This window comes from Vulpes lagopus, chromosome 7 (genome assembly GCF_018345385.1).
Source record: "Vulpes lagopus strain Blue_001 chromosome 7, ASM1834538v1, whole genome shotgun sequence".
NCBI lineage: Eukaryota > Metazoa > Chordata > Mammalia > Carnivora > Canidae > Vulpes > Vulpes lagopus.
In genome coordinates, this window is record NC_054830.1 from 92302951 (window position 1) to 92326014 (window position 23064).

General features: G+C 37.5%; 1 protein-coding gene across 3 annotated transcripts in view; it reads right to left on the bottom strand.

Annotated features, from left to right (window-relative positions):
• FOCAD (focadhesin) overlaps positions 1-23064 on the bottom strand; it is a 308502-nt gene that overhangs the window by 211408 nt on the left and 74030 nt on the right. For all 3 annotated transcript variants that reach the window (XM_041762114.1, XM_041762115.1, XM_041762113.1), the window contains 3 exons: positions 18231-18332; positions 12387-12591; positions 8104-8310 (listed from right to left, as the gene is read on the bottom strand). In XM_041762114.1, coding sequence (XP_041618048.1) covers positions 8104-8310; positions 12387-12591; positions 18231-18332 — 514 coding nt within the window. The remainder of the gene's footprint in view (positions 1-8103; positions 8311-12386; positions 12592-18230; positions 18333-23064) is intronic.

The window sequence follows — 23064 nt, forward strand, 5'->3', positions numbered from 1 at the left end:
CCACTCTTGGTTTAGGGTCACATCATGATCCCTACGTAGGGAGATCATGCCCCACACTGGACTCCATCATCAGTGGGGGGGCGGGGGGGTCTTCTTTCCCTCTCCCTCTACCCTCACCCTGCTTGCTCAAGCATGCTCTCTCTGAAATAAATATATCTTTAAAAAAATAAAAATAAAAAATAAGTCACGTTATTTTAATAAAAGAAACAGTAATACCCAGGGAGGCAGAGATCATTTTTAAATTACAGTAATCTATTAAGCATATTTAAATGTAGCAAAGCAACAACCATAGAAACTGAAAATCATTATTTTTCACCAACTGTATCAATGAAATGAAAAAGAAAACTGGATGTAAACATCGAGTTCTAATAAGTAAATTCCAAGAGATATGTTATTTGAGCCTTCTAAATAAAGAAAACATTAACAAATACTGAAACTAAAGAAGAAAGGTCCAGAACACTTTGCCAAAATTACTTCATTCTGAAATTTTACAGAAGCAACTAAGATCAGAAGTATCTATGAATCAGGATGAAAAGAAAAAGAAAAAGAAATGTTTGTAGATCCACATGTTAAGAAAACACTTGGAGAAAACAAACTAGGCTGACAAACTCAGAAGCTACAATCAGAGATGCTATTAACTCTGGCACAAATAAGTGTATAATAAATATACATCTACATCTCAGCTTTATCATTTTAAAAAGTGAAAATAACTTGTAAATTCTTCCCAAGTGCTTGCTTACAGACTTTTAAAAACCAACAAAAGAAGGAAAGTAGATTGTTTTAATGAAGTATTTTCTAATTTGTGTCTTTGGACCTCATTCTGCTCACTGCTTTGAAATACAGTTGAGAACAACGAAGCAACAACTATGGGTATTTGAGGACAAGCAATGCATTTTTGAAACCAATACACTTCTTGTATCACACCATTCTTTGTCATGAACAATTCCTCAATTTCATTTCATATTCTGCATATCCATTTAAAAAAGAGAGAAAAGAAAAAGTAGCAAGGTCATTTAAATCTCAAATTTCCTGGCTATCAAGAAGATCAGAGACAAATCAAAGTAGGACTTTATACTAAGTCTATACTTGAAAGCCTTTTCCACACAAACTATGACTCCAGGGCCACAATATACATTTTGGGGTTCTGACATGGACTAGGAGCATGCTAAGTGGATGGAACTTCTTTCTTTTAAGAGAGAGAGGAAGAGAGTTTGTGGTGATGGAGGGAGAGAGGTCAGGGCAGAGGGAGAGAGAGAACTTCAAGTGGGTTCCATGCCTAGCACAGAGCCTGACACAGGGCTCAACCTCACTACCTTGAGATCATGACCTGAGCAGAAATCAAGATCAGATGCTTGGGCAGCCCAGGTGGGTCAGCAGTTTAGAGCAGCCTTCAGCCAAGGTCGTGATCCTGGAGACCTGGGATCGAGTCTTACGTCAGGCTTCCCTCCTGGAGCCTGCTTCTTCCTCTGCCTGTGTCTCTGCCTCTCTCTCTCTCTCTCTCTCTCATGAATAAATAAATAAAATTTTTTTTAAAAAAAGAGTCGGATGCTTAACTGACTGAGCCACCCAAGGGCCCCTAAGTGGATGGAACTTAAAGGTGGAAAGACTCAAGTAAAAATGGCATTCTCCAAGAAGAGGAAGACTGACCTATTCAGAATAGAAAGGGAAAGGAAATGAGCTGGAGAGCAAGGCACCAAAACTAAGGAAAAGGAATAGTAGGGGATTATACTAGATAAGCTTAAATTGCTTACAGTTCTGAGCTTACTGTTTGATTTTTAATGGAAACCAAACAATGCTAGCACGCAATGAGGTCTTTTAATAAAAGGCTGTCTTAAACATCTCATATGCCATTTCAAATCCTATATGTACTGCTACTGTAACTTGTGCTCTCTGCCCCCAACCAGTGAGAGATCCAGAGGACAGGACAGCTAAAACCCCATAGGCTGAAGCTTGGCAAATTGACAATAGAAGCCTAAGAATAAATGCTTCCCTCTTTCATCTAGATCCTTTTGGAGGATTCTGAGACATATTTCAAAACACTTCTCAGAATATTGTGTGCAATCAATAATTGGTTGTGTGTAGCACTGGGCAACATGGAAATACTTGCGTTGCCTCTCCCATTTCCAGCATTTCATGCTTTTGGTCCCTCTCCCACTTGCTTCCTGACATCACCCTTGCAAATAAACTGTTGCATAAACCTTGGCTTTTGTGGAAATCCAGGCCCTGCTCTTGACGGTAGGCAAACTCAGGGACTACTTTCAGAGGAACTCAGGCTAATTCAGAGCCTAACTGGAACAAGGAAGTAAAATACAAAAGAGGAGGAAATGCCTTTACACTGGACCACAGATGTCACAGGACTTTTAATAACAGCTAACCTTGAAATGCACACTTTCTGTCCTCAATTCAAATGAAAGGTATCACTGAGCACCACCAATAAACCAGGTACTAAGTCCGTAGACTGGGCTATGGCTATAAACAAAATAATATGGAAAACTTTTATTTTTAAGTGAAAACAAGGCATTAAAAAAAAAAAAAAAAAAGGCAGACACAACAGAGATGGAAGCCTGCTCACACAATCTTCCAGTGCCACAACTTTGCTAACTCCCCTGTCCTCAGGTCAGAGGGGACTAATCTGAGCTAGACCAGTCAGATCATTTTTCTTAAGACTGAAAATTTAAACTAAGACACACAGTGAAGAAAGGTGAGTGGCACTGAGTCAGCTGGTGGTGAGGTCTTCAAGAAAACGGAATCCTGGCCTTCCCAAAGATGGGATGTTTAGCTTTTGCTTCACTTTGACAGCAACCCAATTGCCTCACAATCAATATCATTTTTGCCTAATTTTGCTGATCAGAGCAATGGAAAGGACCTTAGGTTTTGATGATTCCAACAGGGCTAAAAAAAACTCAAGCAAGACTAAATTCACTGAAACTAATATAGCAAAAGAAGTGCATCCATTTTCAGAATGCAATGAAACATCTCCAACAGAAGAACAGAAAAATAACAAGGGGAAAAGAAAAGTTAATGTAGTATTAGTATTTGAACTGCATATTCAGCTGATAAACTCGGTGACATAGGAATAGAGATCTAGCCTCAGCCTAGGTAATAAGAACGTCTTATTCAACTTTATTTTGTTTCAAATTGTATGTGACCATAAAGAATGTAGGTTTGCAAGTTAGTTTTCCTACTCTTTTTTTTTTCTTCTTTTTTTGATTAAACCTCAGAAACACTGGGCCAGAGGTGAGGGTAGAAAATTACAAACCACAAGTATTTTAACAGTTCTATTTATAGTTACTTCCCTCTAAAATTGTTAAATATTGAGCAAAAGGAAAACACTATACATGTGACCTTTACAGGCATCACTACTGTTCTAAATTAAAATATTGTGTAATTCCACAGGCTAATACCCCTAAAGAACACATGTGCAAAATTCAACAAAGTATTAGCAAACCAAATTCAACCATATATCAAAAGGATCATGTATCAAAATCAAGTGGGATTTATTCTAGGGATGCAAGGATGGTTCAACAACTCTAAATCAACATGATGCACCAACCTTTATGGAAAAAGAATAAAAATCCTATGATCACCTCAACAGATGCAGAAAAAGCATTTGACAAAACTCAACAATCATTTATGATAAAAACTCTCAACAAAGTGGGTAGAGAGGAAGCATACTTCAACATACTAAAGGATATATATGAGAAACCCACACCTAAAATCATACTCAGTGGTGAAAGCTAAAAGCTTTTCCTCTAAGATGAAGAAGAGGACAAGTAGGTCCACTCTCACTACTTTTATTCAACATAGTATAGGAAATCTAGCCACTGCAATTTGGCAAGAAAAAGAGGTGAAAGACAAGGAAGGAAGGAAGGAAGGAAGGAAGGAAGGAAGGAAGGAAGGAAGGAAGGAAAAAGATGGAAAGAAAGAAAGAAAGAAAGAAAGAAAGAAAGAAAGAAAGAAAGAAAGAAAGACAAAAGAAAGGTACTATTTCTAATACCATATACTATACATGGAAAACCCTGAAGTCTCCACCGAAAAACTATTAGAATAAGTGAATTCAGTAAAGCTGCAGGATATAAGAATCAATATATAGAAATCTATTTTGTTTCTATATACTAATACTAAACTATCAGAAGAGAAAATAAGAAAACAACTCCAGGGACGCCTGAGTGGCTCAGTGGTTGAGCATCTGACTTTGGCTCAGGGCGTGATCCTGGGAACCAGGATCGAGTCCCACATAGGGTTCCTTGCAGGGAGCCTACCTCTTCCTCTGCCTATGTTTCTGCCTCTCTCTGTGTCTCTCATGAATAAATAAAAAAATATTTTAAAAAATAAAAATAAAAATAAAATAAAATAAATAAAAATAAATAAAACAAGAAAACAACTCCATATGCAATTGTATCAACAACAACAAAAATATACAGGAATAAATTTAACCAAGGAAGTGGAAGACCTATACTCTGAAAACAATAAGGCACTGATGAAAGAAACTGAGGAAGACACAAATAAATGAAAAGATATTACATGCTCATGGGCTAGAAAAATTGTTAAAATGTCCATATCACCCAGAACAATCTAAAGATTCAATGCAATACCTATCAAAATACCAATGGAATTCTTCACAGAACTAGAACAAACAATTCTAAAATTTGTACGGAACCACAAAAGGCCTCAAAGAGCCAAGGTAATCATAAGAAATAAGAACAAAGCTGGAGGTATCACACTTCCAAACTCCAAATTATACTGCAAAGCTATAGTGATCAAAACAGTATGATACTGACAAAAAAACAGATATATAGATCAATACAACAGAACAGAGAGCTCAAAAATAAACCCACATGTATATGCACAATAAATCTTCAACAAAAAAGGCAAGAATATACAGTAGGGAAAGGACAGTCTCTTAATAAATGATGCTGGGAAAACTGAATGGCTACATGCAAAAGAATGAAATTGGACCACTGTGTTACACCATACATAAAAATAAACCCAAAATGGATTAAAGCCTTATTATAAGACCTGAAATCAGAATGCCTGGGTGGCTCGGTGGTTAAGTGTCTGTCTTTGGCTCAGGGTGTGATCCCGGGGTTCAGGATCAACTCCTGCATCAGGCTCCCTGTGGGGAGCCTGCTTCTCCCTCTGCCTATGTCTCTGCCTCTCTGTGTCTTTCATGAATAGATAAATAAGACCTTTAAAAAAAAGACCTGAAACCATAAAATTCCTAAGAGAAAACATAGGTAGTAAGCAATCTGACGTTGGCCTCAGCAGTATTTTTTCAACATCTCCTCAGACAAGGACAACAAAAGCAAAAATTAACAAATGAGATTGCATCAAAATAAAAAGCTTTTGCACAGCAAAGGAAACCATTAACCAAATGAAAGACCAACCTACAGAATGGGAGTAGATATTTGTTAATGACATATCTGATGAACGGTTAACATCCAAAATGTAAAAAGAACTGTATTTTTACATGTTTTCCATATCTCATCTATAAAATATTATATAGCATATATAGCATATATTATGTATCTAATAGGTATGATTACACACAGTTATACATCTGCATTGGCATTTATTCTATGATTATTTATCATGTTATATATAACATGTTATATACTAGAGCTAATAGATGTTACATAATAGATAACAATTAACTATACAATATTTATCATATATTACTGTTATACATAAGTAATATATATTATATGACACCAATATAGAATTATATAAAATGTAATATTACCTGTAAAGTCCTAGCAATTATAAAACCATACTAATCACGAGGTTGACAAATTGACAAATGACTTACTTGAGCCTTCCTTGGCTCCCACTTTCCGCTAACATTTATATTCAGTTTGTTTCCTATCTACCATTTACTCCTTTATTCTTTTTCTTTTCTCCTTTATTCTAATTTGGTTTCTATCACCCCACCCCTGCACTGAAACAGCTTCCTCTAATGTAAACAATAAACGTCTATTTACTGCACCCTAAGAGTACTTGCCATACCTTACTTTAAACACTCTCTCCATAACACTGTTGACCATTCCCATTTTTGAAAGAGCCTTTCCTTGATTTTCATGTCCTGATCTCTTCCGCTTGTCATAGGATCCTCTGGCCACACTTTCTCATTTTCAGTACACTCTAGCCCCTGGAGTTCCAAGAAAACCCAAGTAATGTAATCCCATGGGTAAAACCCCCACTCCAAAGTAGCGGTCAACAAATCTATACTTTTAGTCTCAGCTTCCATCTCGAATTTTCAAACCCTATAACCAACTGCCCGTGATCCACACATACCTCAAACCAAGCATATCTAAAGCCAAATTTATCATCTTCCCTCCAACATCAGCTACCATTACACAAAGTGAATGGTACCCTCCAGGTGCTCAAAAGAGACAGCTGAGACCCTGCCAAGGAGCTTCTCCTTGACCCTCTAATCAGCCACAAAGCCCTATTGATTTCATCTCCTTCCTCTCTCTTTCCCTCCCTCTTCTACTTGTTCCTACTCTCTTCCCCTAATTAGCCCCTTGCTATGGGCTGAACTGTGTCCCTGCCACACAAATACATATGTTGAAGATCTAACTACCAATCTGTTGGTATTTGGAGTACAGAAGTAGTTAAAAATTAAATGAGGTCATAAGGATGGGCCAAAATCCAGTAAGATTACTGTTCTTTTAAAAAGAAATAATAGGGCAGCCTGGGTGGCTCAGCAGTTTAGGGCTGCCTTCAGCCCATGTTGTGATCCTGGAGACCCGGGATTGAGTCCCACATCAGGCTCCCTGCATGGAGCCTGCTTCTCCCTCTGCCTGTGTCTCTGCCTCTCTCTCTCTCTCTCTCTCCCATGAATAAATAAATAAAATCTTTTTTTTTTTGATAGATGATAGATAGATAGATAGATAGATAGATAGATAGATAGATGATAGAAAGAAAGAAATCATAGCTCTCTCTTGCTCACTCCCCACCGTGTGAGAACACAGCAAGGAGGCACCTATCTACAAACCAAGAAGATATCCCTCACCAGAATCCAGTTGGTCTACACCTTGATATTGGACTTCCTAGTCTCAAGAAGTGTGAGAAATAAATTTGCATTGTTTATGCCACCCCAGCTGTCTAAGAAATGCCTCCTCGCTTCCTGTGCTAATAGCACTGCCCTGCTCTAAAACCTCCTCCACTCTCCCACCACAGCCATCGTCCACATACAAAAATATGAGGGAACCTCTATGCAGAAAGGTCTCCAATAGCATGCCACTGCCTAGAAGATAAAATTGTCAACCCACTCACGTGGCATGGAAGATCTTTCATGGTAGACCCAGCCTTACCTCCTACATATTAATCTGTCAGCAATACTGACACTTTGTTTTCTGATTAGGTCATGGCTGCCGTGCTAGGTCATGTTTTTGTGTTTGGGCACATGCTATTCCACATCTGGAATGCCTCCCCAACATCTGGTTTGTATCAGGGAAACCCTTTTTTTTTCTTTAAGATTTTATTTATTTATTCATGAGAGACACAGAGAGAGAGGCAGAGACATAGGCAGAGGAAGAAGTAGGCTCCCTGCAGAGAGCCTGATGCGGGACTGGATACCAGTACCCCAGGACTGTGACCTGAGCCAAACGCAGATGCTCAACCACTGAGCCATCCAGGTGCTCCTGTATCAGGCAAACTCAAGCAGACATCCTCAAATCTGAACTCATGCCCTACTTCCCTTAACTTGTACTCCCAGTGCACATACTCCCATAAAATCATTTACCTTTATCGTACTACAGTTATTTAAATTATTTATTTGCATGTCTGTAAGTCCCTTGAGATCACAAAAGTGTCTTTTTAGATATATACTCTCTAGAGTCTGGCATATAATCGGTGTTCAATACTTGTGTACTTCATAAATAAATGGGAAAAAAATGCCACAGTGGTAGATTCATAACTGGTGCTCCAAATTTGGTGAATCATTTATATAATAGACGACAATAGTACATTAATAGTATGATCTAATAATATTTGATCAAAACATATTTGGTATGCAATAAAATAAAAGAGCACACTCACCCTGCTACTCAAAGATCCAATTAGGAAAATAGACATATTAAAATTTTATACTATCCTTACCTCCATCAGAAGTTCAACACTGTGGTCTAACAGGTGAATTAGAGATGAACATTCCCCAGTTATCTTTAAGCTGACTTCGCAGACACACAATAGCTGAAGGGTCAACTGAGTAAGCTGAACTTTCCAGAAAATGGGATGACGCAGAAGGCTTAAATAGACTTCCTCAATAAACAGCATCACTTCTGTTGTCTGGATCAAATCTTTTACCTGTTTAAAGAAGTCATTATATGATATGAAAATAATATACAGAACAAAAGATAATTTTAAACCAAAAAAGAAGCATTAACAATCTTTTTTTTCTAAACCTTTAAAGACTTAAAGAGATAAAGACATTTACATAACTCAAAGAGGATTAAGCCAAGTCTAAACTCTGCCTTTTTTTGTCACTAACCAAAGTACAATTTGCTACCGTTTTTTGTTACTGCTGGCTGACACAAATTGTTTTCATTTGTTTTTCTGACTTCTCTAAGTGCAGATTTTTCTTTTTGGGACAAATTATACAACAGTGCCAACATGTTGAAGAAAATTAATTAAAGTTGGTTTTGAGTTCTCCAAATGAACTCTCCTTTCAACAATTCCAACACAGTTACCTGGAAGAAAAGGGTTGGCATGTTATTCTAATGTACTACTAAGCCCTTCATCTGGAAGATATTTGCTCAGACACCCTTAACTGAAAGCATCATTTCCACACTTGGCAGATGCAATGAAAGACCATATTCAAATGGTAGGGTGTCTTCTCAACAGGCTAATACATTAGATAGGAAGGACTTGGGTGCTCTTGAAAATCCCAATTCAATTCAAACCCAGCTGTTCCGATCAAAATTCTGGAGTTGGTATTAAGGATATGGTCCTGCTCACAGACACATTGGCATTTACCAGAGATTACAAACAATGAACCATCTGCTTCAATCAGAAGCCTTGTGTCTGTTAAATCCATCAAGAGGAAAGCCTACAGTTGACCAGCTGTACCTTTCACCAATCGTTTCCACCATAATAACCCAAAAGGACTCTAAGTTATACAAAGAGAAAAATTAATTCCTAGCAAACAAGAGGGAAAAAAAGACATTAAAAGATCAAAAGAGAAGAGACAGAAAATACTAAGTTATTAAAAAATAAATGTGAACAGTCAAGTAGCTAAATTATTTTTACTCTTTTGCAAATATACAATGGGAGCAGCAAAAGGCCACCAAGAAGAGATTTAAAACAAACAAAGCCTCGTGTTGATTGAACAATATGTTTCCTTGAATGTCTTTTTCGGGCATACTTGAAATTTTCCATAATAAAAAAATTGGGGGGCAACCTCAACAAGTTAGCATTAAAGACTCTCTAATCTTTAGTATTACCAAAATTTTTTACAATACTTGTGAAGTAATCTCCTATCCATGTAGCACTAGATTATGTGCAATGGATAACATGCAGTGACAAGAGTCACAATTAAAAAGAAAGAACTATTTGGACCAAAGTCAATAATGAAGTTTAAGCCAGGTAAATCTAGAGACAATGCCACAAATACAAAATGAAAGAGCAAGTGGCATGAAAAGAAATTAGAAATTTCATTAACCATTGCCCCATCATGGGTCAACAGGGTGGCATGGCTATTTCTGAAATAACAATTTTTTTTAATTGATGAGATTCTATTCACGTGCACAGTATGGGTCAGCCGACAAATATAGGAGTATATTCAGCTCTAAAAAGAACATTTCATAATAACATATTCTGAGCACTAATAAACTAGAGAATTCCTGGCAACAGACAATGAAAATTCTGGAAACCCTAGTACAGAAAGTGATGAAGGAAAGAGAAGAGGGAAGGATTGAAAGGAAAAAAGGGAAAGAAGAAAGAAACAACATAAAATAGGATGCAAACTGGCTTTTTTTTAAAGCCTATTCTGTTGTGTTCTTTGAACAGAGACTAATGGGTAAACTCTTAGGGAAATGCAGGTCAATTAGAAGTACTTAAAATAAAGGTTGCCTTGCAAAATAACATGCTTCTTATCATTTAAATATTTAGTCATGGAACTGTTATCTCAGAGAGTTTAAGAAATACCTGTAATCAGTGGGAAAATGGATTATGTTCCCACTAAGATCCCTCCTGACGCTCAGAATTCTCGTATTCTAACAAAGCCAATTTGTTAAGAGATCAAATGTATTTATGTTGCTAGTTCCATAGTTCCAAATAATGTTTCTATCCCCTTTTTTCTCTTCACCTCTCTCGAGTATATTAACAAGCCACAGATTCCTAAAAATATCCTACAGAGCTCACTTGTAGAAGTTATTTAGGCTGGTCTGAACAGGTTCATGAGGATGAAGGCAAACATCCACCCAAGCGCAGCACACCGGGTCTCCAAACATGTGATGGAAAATGCATACCCCAGTTCAAGATGTCCTGCCTATACATTGCCTTATGGCCCACACAAAACAAAAGCTTTGGAAAAGCCACAGGAGAATTCGTTTTAATTAACTTTTCTCTGCCTTGATTACAGGAAAGCCTATTTATGAGTCGCAAAGGCAAGATTCACTACAGTCACTTTTTGCTAACACAAACTTAAAACAGGTCATCTGTGACCTCAAGTGATCAGTTTGAAAAATTTTCAGATTCCCTCAATCAGCTAAGCAGCATGGTGCCCAGATTTAGGCAAATGACAAAGCTTGACAATGAGAGAAACAGCCTAATAAATTAATCACTACACTAACATCACAAAACACTGGCTACTGGCTTTTTGGTTTTTTTGTTGTTTTTTTTTTAATCTGCAGTTATGGAGAAACTAGTTCTTATTTATTTCTCCCTCTAACTTCCCAGGCATTTTATCCATACCTGTTAAACACCTTTTATCCATCTACTTCAAATTACGAGAATTTGGGATCCCTGGGTGGCGCAGCGATTTGGCGCCTGCCTTTGGCCCAGGGCGCAGTCCTGGAGACCCGGGATCGAATCCCACGTTGGGCTCCCAGTGCATGGAGCCTGCTTCTCCCTCTGCCTGTGTCTCTGCCTCTCTCTCTCTCTCTGTGACTATCATAAATAAATAAAAATTTAAAAAAAAAAAAATTACGAGAATTTATAGACTCATCTTAACTCCCTTACTAGACTGTGGGCTTCTCACGAGCAGGAGGCATCAGGGTCACTACCTGCATTGTAAGGAGACACGAGGAAACTGGAATGGAGCCACCATTCATCTGGCCAAGCCCTGCATCTCCAGGGCTGTGTCTGCCCAGAGGCACATCTTTTCCTAATCTGTACACAGGTCTTTTTTCTTTTCTTGTAACTCTCTTGTGTCTACCACAAGGAGAAACTCAATTCAAAATTCTTTAGCCTGAGAAGTCTTCCTTGAACAACACAAAGTTTTCATTCTTACTAATCCTCGAATGGACTGTGCTGATTTCTGTTTCTGCAAACTTAGTTAACATGATATATGTTAAGGTTAAATCTAGGTGTGGCTACTTCATCATCACCAAAAGCCTGCAAGCTTTTTTTTTTTATTGGAGTTTGATTTCCCAACATATACTATAACACCTAGTGCTCATTCTGTCAAGTGCCCTCCTACCCCTTGTTCATTTCCCAGAGTTAGGAGTCTCTCATGGTTTGTCTCCCTCTCTAATTTTTCCCACTCATTTTCTCTCCTTTCCCCTATAATTCCTTTCACTACTTTTTATATTCCCCATATGAGTGAAACCATATAATGATTGTCCTTCTCTGATTGACTTACTTCACTCAGTATCATACCCTCCAGTTCCATCTATGTCAAAGAAAATAGTGGGTATTCGCCATTTCTAATGGCTGAGTAATATTCCATTGTATATACAGACCACATCTTCTTTATCTATTCATCTTTCGATGGACACTGAGACTCCTTCCATAGTTTGGCTATTGTGGACATTGCTGCTATAAACATTGGGGTGCAGGTGTCTCAGCTTTTCATCCCTGCCAGCATTTCCAAGGCCAGGCTTAGGGATGCCTTTGGCTCAGGGAGTGATCCTGGGTTCTGGGGATGGAGTTCCACATCAGGCTCCCTGCGAGGAATCTGTTTCTCCCTCTGCCTATGTCTCTGCCTCTCTCTCTGTATCTCTCATGAATAAATAAATACAATCTTTTTTTTTAAAGAAAGAAAGAAAGAAAAAAAGAAAGAAAGAAAGAAAGAAAGAAAGAAAGAAAGAAAAAGAAAGAAAGCAAGCAAGCCAGGCTTATTTCCAAGCTGGAAAATCACACGGGTTCTACTTTATGCGTGATGATAACAACCAACACTTCACTGGTGCTAACAGTCTATCAGTGAGGATGAGGGGCCTTACCTGCAAACACGGAACCATGTCACAACACAGCTGAAGTATCTGTTGTTCCAATGTGGATGGCTGTCCCATGTCACTAGGAACCCAGGGTTGAAGTAAGACTTTTAGCAGGGTTAGTCGGAGTTTAGCATATTCCTGTAACTGGGATGGTTCGCAATATAGATACCACAGAAATGGTGCCATTATTTGGATACATGAAACTTCTGACCTGCAAATCATTTGACACATAAGCCAGTCATCAAGCTAAACAGAGGACCATGCAGTAATTGTCAAACATCAACTTAGAGTTCATCACAAACTAGGATACTATCAAGGGTAACTTTCTTTCATGATTCTTCAATTCCACCATGACCTACCTGGATCCATGCCAATCAGTTCTTTGTGTACCAGGAGAAATGCCCAGGACTGAGAGAATCTCTATTTGCATATCAGAATAACATCTACAGGACCAGTCTTGGGTGAACCTCAAAATTATCCTAGGACCTTTCAGGAATTACAGATATCAGGATCCACTCTCCAGGAACAGGACATAGGCATTCATTTTTGGAAAAATTCTATAGGTGAAAGTCTATGTAAAACAAAACCATATGGACATTCCAGGAAGATTATATGAATAGTTAACATTTACTTGTCTAACACATGGGATGCCCAATCTACTACACTTTTTGCCTTTCAACTCAAGTCATCCTCACCACAACCCTATGAAATAAAACCATCCCATTACATAGATGCAAAAATTAAAGCAGAGAGAGGTAAAGTCATTTGCCAAGTCCTTCCTCTTAAGCTCTTCCCATGCAAAGGAGGAAGGCTTTACAAACCTTTCCTCTCTATTTAGATTTAAATATATCTCAATAACTCCACATCCAAAGTCACTAAAGTACCAGAATGACCCTTTAGGTATAAACATTTGATCAGGTCATTAACCAGCTTAAAAGAGTATGCCCCCCTTAAGATAAAGTACTTAGCCCAATTTACAAACCCTCCATAATTTAACCTCTGCTTGTCTTGTCAGCCTCATTTCTTGCTCCCCTCTGCTACACTAAATGTCTTTCAGATGTTCAATCAAGTTATCCAAGCTTTCTTCCCTCTTGCTGTTCCCTCTGCCTATAACATTCTCCTCTTTCTGCCTTTCCTGTTCCTTCCTCTGCTAATTCCTATTATCTAGATCTCTCCTTTAAAATGACTCCCTGAGGGCCTGCCCTTAATCTAGCCTAAGGCAGATCCCCATTATGTGCTTCTACAGGACAATGAATTTATTGTCATTACTTATTTAGTATCTCTATCTGGCCAGACTATAAGCCAAAAGAGAGCACAGATTTCTGTTTACTGCTGTATCACCAATAATAACATATGAGGCCTCCAAAGATATTCAATCACTAAATTCATTGATTCAGTTACACAAAATCATAGTTTCACAAATGGCATGCAAGTATCATAATTTTACTTTAATGTTTCATATTTACTATACATAAGGAATTATTAGATAAGATACAAAGATGAACAGGCATTATCTATCCTTAAGAGGCATACAGTCTAGGGATGCCCGGGTGGCTCAGCTGGTTAAGCATCTGCCTCTTGGCTTTGCCTCACGTCATGATCTCAGGGTCCTGGGATTGAGCCCAGCGCCAGGCTCCACAAGTCTGTTTAGGATTTTCTCTCTTCCTCTCCCCCTCTACTCTGGCTTATGCTCCCTTTTTCTCTCTCTCAAATAAATAAATAAACCTTAAAAAAAAAAAAAAAAGCATACACTCCAACACTAGCAATCAGCTCTGTTCCTGGACTAGAGGACAGAAAGTGAAAACTCCTAAACCAAAGGTATAAAATGCAATACTTCATGGAGGAAATGCTACTGGAATTATGCTTGACAACATAAATTTATAATCCTATACATTATATAGCAATGTAATTTCAAAACACCATTAACATTAATAATAATTTTAAAGGTAACTGCTAAGATTTATTTATTCATTTATTCTCTTGGCAAAATTTACTGAGTACCTACAGTATACCATTCACTCTTCTATGTGCTAGAAACAAAGCAAGAAACAAGAATAAATACTTGTTTGGATAGAGCTCACAAGCTGGAGGAACTTTTTTCTCATGAGACAAATATTTACACAATCTATAAAAAAATTTCTGAGGACTTCTGAGTGCAAATTATTACTGTAACATGGGGATCCCTGGGTGGCGCAGCGGTTTGGCGCCTGCCTTTGGCCCAGGGCGCGATCCTGGAGACCCGGGATCGAATCCCACGTCGGGCTCCCGGTGCATGGAGCCTGCTTCTCCCTCTGCCTGTGTCTCTGCCTCTCTCTCTCTCTGTGACTATCATAAATAAGAAATTAAAAAATATATTAAAAAAAAAAAAAAAAAAAACCATCCACTTTAGGAAACTAAAAAAACCTTCACAGATCAAGCAACCAGACGATGTATGTGTAGGCTAGAATACGAAGACGTTTCCAGAAATTAAAATTAAGAAATATTGTTTCCCCATCTCTAATAATGTATTCCCCAAAGAATACACACTATCCAGGTATCAAGAACATCCATGTATAGCTTATCCGTTTTCTCCTACTTTGAGATCCTGAAGGTGAACTGCAAGGTTCATATAAAGAAACGTAGTTCCAAGATGCTGTTATTGTTTGACATCACAAATGTAATGTTGTGCTTCCTTAGGACAATACACTGTTTAAAAATTTCTTTGGCTTAATCTGTCCTGATTTTAGATTGTGTATTTCCTATGTGGTATCTGATGACTGTCATTTCAGTGGAGTATGAAATTGACAGGTCTAAAGGAAAAAAAGAAATATAATAAAACAGACAACCTGAAATCCCAAAGTGATTAAGAATGTTTACAAACTAACTGTGCATATATCTATTTACACAGAAGACTTTTCTATTTATGTTCATGGATGGAGAGGTGATGAGGAAAAACTGAGAATAGAAGTGAAGAAACAGGCTTTAGGCCCATCTCAACCGCTAACTAACCATGTGACCTTGAGAAAGTCGTTTGGTGTTACTCTCTTTCATCCCTTTATCTGAGAAATTATGTGTGAGACTAGATAAACTTTTAAAGTACCAGGCCTAAAGACAATGATGTCATTGACAATTTATGCAATTCTCAGGTCTTAAAATCACAGGCCTTGGGGATCCCTGGGTGGCGCAGCGGTTTGGCGCCTGCCTTTGGCCCAGAGCACGGTCCTGGAGACCCGGGATTGAATCCCATGTCGGGCTCTCGGTGCATGGAGCCTGCTTCTCCCTCTGCCTGTGTCTCTGCCTCTCTCTCTGTGTGTGACTATCATAAATAAATAAAAATTAATTAATTAATTAATTAAATCATAGGCCTTCTATAAATGAATGCAGAATTTAATTACAAAATAATTCCCAAAACATCTAGCACAAAGATACACTGTCATTTCAGGACATCTACATACTATTAAAAATGAACCCAGCTAATCAACAATTCTTAACACAGGAAGAGCCAGAATACAAGCTACCTTCACAACATTTTGCCTTCTCCCCATAGTTGTGAATCACTATTTATATTCTTAGTAAATTAAATCACCAACTTTCCTTCATTACCTTCTAAACAAGTAAAGTTACTATGTACTAAGTTACTAAGTTAACTTGCTCTAAAATTAAATCTCAGGAAACAAATGGTCTGTTGAAAAATGCAACCAGAATTATCAATTTCATACTGCAAAGAATAATCCCATAGTGTAAAAGTAGAAACGAGGCAGCTGAACTTATTCTTAGCAAATAAATTTAATTTAGAAGTTCCAAAAGGCTCTAGATAGCAATAATCTAACACCTGAAAACTTGAATGAAAAAAGTCAATAGAAGCTTATCAGTGAAAAAACCAAAGTCAATTAATAATCTCTTTTGTCTTATGAATATCTGGACATATTTCATTATAATAACTACTTCCAAATCCCAGTATAATACTCCTTTGAAATGAAGATAACTGAAAGGTAATTAATTACATGATGGCTAATTCAAGAATTGGGAAAGAAAGATATTCTTGAGGATTACCCTGAAAACAACCTTAATAATAAATCTGGCACAACAGCAGTAGCATCTTTCATAAAATAACCTAATCTATTTAACAAGAGCGAGAAATTTCATTTTAAAAATGTATAAGTTAATTATTTTTACTTTCTGGCAAAGATGAGGAAAGCCTTATTTAGGAAATACTAATATCCTACCTTTGAAAATGCAATCTAGGTGAGGGAAAAGAGGACAGTGATGTTTATTTTGAGCTATTATCCAAATGTCACATGAATTTTTCTCACTGGCAGATGATTCAAAGTTCCCTATGTCTTTTAAGCCTTCATATAGCAGTACACCATGCCTAGAAATCCCATCTAACATTGAAGTTATGAATTCAGAAAAGGTGTTCTAAGAAACTATATGTATAGGACACGGTAAGACCCTCAAGAGGAAGAAAATATGATGTAGCTGGCGTGGTGACTTTACCTCAGGCATTGGATTACCTGGGACAATACTATCCTATCATGACCTTGCATGATGGTACAAAGTGTATAATGATATTATATATTAGGAAGCCCTCTGCAACACACTTCATGTTCATAAATTCAACACTTATAGAGAGCAACTAGAAATGGGCCAAGCATTATTAATACAACTACTAATGAGGCGCAATCCCTGCCTTTTGGAAGTTTTCACATAGAGTCATTATAAGACAATAAAGTACAAAAATGTTAGAAATCACCCATGGGGAGCCTGCTTCTCCCTCTGCCTATGTCTCTGCCTCTCTCTCTGTGTCTTTCATGAATAAACAAAATATTTTTATAGATAGATGATAGATAGATAGATAGATAGATAGAGAAATGAGTCAGGAAAGGGTAGAGATACAATTCAAGAGTGAGGTAGGTACTGATAAGCAAAAGCACAGATGTGAGGGTATAGCATGGTTCTCTGTGCGGAAACAAAAGCAAGTCAGTGTACTGCTGAATACACAGTTCATAAATTAGTAAGTCCAGAGAAAACTGGGGAAATAGGTAGAAAGTATATCATGAAGAAAGCCTAGCATAACAAACTAGATTTTATCCTCTAGCGAAGGGATCTTCCAACTATTTCAGGAAGCCACACTGTTGTTTGCCAGCAGAGAGTTACCATAAGATATCAACATGTGAGTTCTATAGAAAGAGCTAACAGGTTAGAGGGCAGTCCCCATGCTCAGCCCACACTATGCAAAGTGCAACTGGAAAACCACAATTGTGTTAATTTAAGTAAGGGAGTGATACAACAAGATTTACTCTCTTGATAAAACACCCTGATGGATGTTTAGAGAATCATTCTGAGCAGGACAGGATTGCAGGCAGAGATGCCAGTTAGGAACAGGTGGCAAAAGCCACAGCAACTGATGAGAATTCGAGTCGGCGTCATGACACTAAGAATGGAAGAAGAGGGTAGTTCTAAGGACCATCAGAACATCCTCGCCAAGCTAAACTAAGGCCAGGTGTGGCGGTATTACTTGATCCCAACTGGCAGGATTCCAAAGAAGAGAAAACTCACTGATGAATTTCCAGGGAGAAGAAGCTATCTTTTCCATGCATTGTGTAGTAGTTTACCAAATATTTCTAATCAACTTTCCTAACTAACCAATGCTTAACTTCTTTAATAATAACTTTCCTCATGCAATATTTCAACCATCAATTAAGGCCAGTAGGCTTTTTTTTCCTCTCTTAAAAAGAAAACAAAACTATATCCTGATCTAAAACATTTCTTTTCTTCAAGAGAAAACAATGTAAAGTAGTTTAAAAAAAGAAAAAAAGCTCTAAAATGAGCATACCCCATTCCCCATCTCCCTCATTCATTTTACTTTACCTTTTTGGGCATTGCTGGAAAAAAGCTGTCAGTTGCTGCAGAAGTACTGGCCAGCAATCAGGTCTGTGTTCAAGCATTGTGATCAAAGGCTGAGGATGGTTTCTGAAAAGCACAGAGTAACATTGGAAGCGGTCATTCAGGACTACAAATTCTCAATATCCAAATAAAGCAACAAGAGCCAGTGCTATCTACAAACAGTATAACTGCCATAAAACTATCCTTTGTTGCAGAGTTAAGTCATTAGAACTAATATTTTTTCCTTTATCTACCTGTTTTGCAGAAAAGAGAATCAACTCTAGGTCTTAGGGATCCATACTTGAGCACAAAATCTGCAACTTCGGCCAAGCTTTTGGACCCATCATTCATATCCATACCCTTCATTTCTTCATTCCTAGAAGTCTTGGGCTGCCTCCTCCTCCTCCTCTCTTTCCAAACCTGGAAGATTCTATTTCCTTTAACTCTGCCCCAACTTGTAAGCACTCTTTCCTTCTCCGTTCCTACTTACCCCCATTCTTCTCTGTGTATGGCTCCATTCCCCCAACATATTTAAAATAACGAAAAAGAAAACATTTCTCCCATCTCAAAATAAACCCTCAAAACTGAAAATCCTAAAAACTTCTATTGAACAAGAATGAGAATTTTTATTTGGGCTACATCTATTAAGATACCTAAAGAGATTACAAAACATAAGATCTGAAATCTGCAGGATTCTCAAATAATGAGGTTTAAAAAGGGGGGGAGGGGATCACAAACACAAGTTATTTCAAATAGTTCAAAAAGCCTAATAGAAAATAGTAAATCCATTAGCTTTTTAAACTCTGAAGTACTGTACAAAGCTTTTAGCTATTACTGATAAGGCTTTTTCCCCCAAAAAAATATTTTAATAAAATGATTATTTCTTTTTTTACATAAAAGGAATCATATACATAAAATTCCTTAATCTCAAATTTTAACCCTACAATGTATCTCTATTAATAGTTTTTAAAAACTAAGATCAAGCCATCAATTAAACTCAAATGACTTTTTTTAACTGCCTTTTCGGTGATCCTCAAAATGTGATGGCCTTAAATTCAATAGCAATATCACCTGGGAACCTGTCAGAAATGCAAATGGATTCACAGGCCCCAGCCCAAACAATTCTGATGCCCTGCTATAAAGCAGTGTTTCTCAACCCTGGTTGCATGTTAGATTCCTCTGTGGAGCTCTTTTAAAAATACCAATACCCAGGCCTCAATTTTATTGGGGTTGCTAGGAGAGGAGCACGAGCATTAGTAATTTCTAAAAACTCTTCCAGCAATTCTAATGTGTTGCGAGGGTTGAGAACCACTACCAGGAAAAAAACCCAGAAGAGGGAAGAAGAGTCAGGAAGTTTTCAGAATTTCTTGCTCTCTTAAATAGAAAACTATGGCAGATCCATCACATGGAAACTCTCATGTTAAGCACCTCTCTGATACTACTACACAGTTTCCATGTATTATAACACCATCTCTTGATTTTTCTCAAGCTCACCTAATCTATCATGCATTAACGTCACCTGCTGGCAGCCTCCCATTTGTTAAAGCATTGGCTATTTCTGACTGATCAGATTACTGCCATTGCTAAAGGATCACTCCAATGTTTTCTGCCAACACTTAAAAATCCTGCTAAAATCATATTTCCAAATTCAAAACTCTTTGGCACTTAAACCTATCTAGAATTGCTTCTACTCTAGTTGCCACAGATACTAATAAACAAATGTTACAAATCGTGACAGTCTCGCAGGAATGTCACATCAGGCAAACTTCTAAGATTGAGAGTGTAGTAGGTCCTGTTCAAGTAAACATGAATAAAATGAAAGAATGGCACCTGCAATTATTTTAGGAAAGAGGTTTGTTCCTGCCAAGCACGATATTGAAATGAGGAGCATCACATATGACCATCTATTAATCCTCCACCTAATGGTGGCATTTAGGACTATTTAAGAAGAAAATCCAACAAGTTAACACATTATTATATATTATCACACATTGTGTGTGATCACAAGGCATTTAAGTGACTTTCCATACTCTTCCCTTATAAGTCATCCCTTCCTCCTTCTTGCTCCTCATCCCCCCAAAAAACTCAAGTATCTATCTATTACATTGGTGGAGTGTTTTTTTTTCTATCTACTATTTAAAAGTTTTGTCCAAATTTTTAAATCAAGTCAACAGAAATAAGAGGCAGTAATTATAAAGGAGGATCAGAAATGATGCACATAGGGTGAGAAATGAGAAAAATATGCAGCCAAGAAAATTTTATCAAGCTAGGAGTCATTCAAAATAGAGAGATAAAAAGCTCCCAGGACAAACAGAAAGTAAAAGAAATTGTGATCACAAGCTAGCCCTACAGGATATATTGAAAGGGATCCTTTATGCAAAAAGAGAACCCAAAAATAACACAGAAAGGAACAGAAACAATATACAGAAACAGTAACTTTAGGTAATACAATGGCACTAAATTCATATCTTTTGATACTTACTCTGAATGTAAATGAGCTAAATGCCCAAATCAAAAGACACAGGTTATCAGAATGGATAAAAAAGCAAGACCCATCGATATCCTGTCTGCAAGACACTCATTTTAGACTCAAAGACATCTAGAGATTGAAAGTGAGGGGGTGGAAAACCATTTATCATTCTAATGGACATCAAAAGAAAGCTGGGGTGGCAATCCTTGTATCAGACAAATTAGATTTTAACCAAAGACTGTAATAAGAGACGAAGGAAACTCTATCATAATTAAAGGGTCTATCCAACAGGAAGATCTAACTATTGTAAATATTTATGCCCCTAATATGGGAATAGCCAGTTATATAAACCAATTATTAACAAAATAAAAGAAACACATTGATAATAATACAATAGTAGGGGACTTTAATAACCCACTTATTGCAATAGACAGATCAACCTAAGCAGATCAACAGGAAAACAAGGGCTTTGCATGACACACTGGACCAGATGGACTTCTCAGATAAATTCAGAACATTACATCCTAAACAACAGAATACACATTCTTCACGAGTGCACATGGAACATGCTCCAGAATAGATCATATACTGGGTCACAAATTAGGTCTTAACTGGTACCAAAAGATTGCGATAATTTTCTGCATATTTTCAGACCACAATTATTTGAAACTGGAACTCAATCATAACAGGAAATCTGAAAAGAGCTCAAATATATGGAGGATAAAGAACACCCAACTAAAGAATGACTGGGTCAACCAAGAAATTAAAGAAGAACTCAAATTCATAGAAACAAATGAAAATCAAAACACAACAGTTCAAAACCTTTGGGATGCAGTAAAGGTAGTCTAAAGAGGTAAGTATATAGCAATATAAGCCTTTCTCAAGAAACAAGAAAGGTCTCAAATACACAGCCTAACCTTACACCTAAAGGAGCTGGAGAAAGAAGAGCAAATAAAGCCTAAATCTAGCAAGAAGAGAAATTATAAAAATTAGAGAAGAAATCAATGAAATAGAAACCAAAGAACAGAGGAGATCAATGAAACTAAGAATTAGTTCTCTGAAAGAATTAGTAAGATTGATAAACCCCTAGCCAGACTTATCAAAAAGAAAAGAGAAAGGACTCAAATAAATAAAATCATGAATGAAAGAGGAGAGGTCACAACCAAAAAGGAAGAAATACAAATTATAAGAATATGTTATAAGCAAATAAATGCCAACAAAGTAGGCAACCTGGAAGAAATGGATGCATTCCTAGAGACATATAAATTACTAAAACTGAAACAGGAAGAAATAGAAAACCTGAACAGACCCATAACCAGCAAGGAAATTGAAACACTAATCAAAAATCTCCCAAGAAGGGTGCTGGATGACTCAGTCAGTTAAGTCTCTGCCTTCGGCTCAGGTCATGATGCCAAGGTCTTAGGATCAAGTACCACGTCTGGCTCCCTGCTCAGTGGGGAGTCTGCTTCTCCCTCTACCAACCCCCCTCCCCCAGACCTTGTGCTGACTGCCATTATCTCTGACTCTCTAAGTAAATAAAATCTTTTTTAAAAAAAAGAAAGAGGGATCCCTGGGTGGAGCAGCGATTTAGCGCCTGCCTTTGGCCCAGGGCGCGATCCTGGAGACCCGGGATCGAATCCCACGTCGGGCTCCTGGTGCTTGGAGCCTGCTTCTCCCTCTGCCTATGTCTCTGCCTCTCTCTCTCTCTCTCTCTGTGTGTGTGTGACTATCATAAATAAATAAAAATTTAAAAAAGAAAGAAGAAAGGAAGGAAGGAAGGAAGGAAGGAAGGAAGGAAGGAAGGAAGGAAGGAAGGAAGGAAGGAAGAAATCTCCCATCAAGAGTTCACAGCCAGAGGGCCTCCTAGGAGAATTCTAGCAAACACTTAAAAAAGGATTAATAGCAAACACTTAAAAAAGGATTAATACCTATTCTTAGGAAGCTGTTTCAAAAAATAGAAATGGAAGGAAAACATCCAAACTCTTTCTATGAGGCCAACATTACCTTGACATCAAAGCCAGATAAAGACTCCACCAAAAAGGAGAATTATAGACCAAGATCCCTGATGAACATAGATGCCAAAAATCCCACCAAGATATTGCCCAATTGGATCCAAAAGCACATTAAAAGGATTATTCACCATGACCAATGAGATTTATTCCTGGGCTGCAAGGGTAAGTTCAATATCTGCAAATCAATCACTGCGATACACTACACTAATAAAAGAAAGGACAAAACCATATGATCCTCTCTTTAGATACAGAAAAAGCATTTGACAAAGTACAGCATCCTTTCTTGATTAAAATTCTTCTCAGTTTAGGAATATAGGGAATATATCTTGATATCATA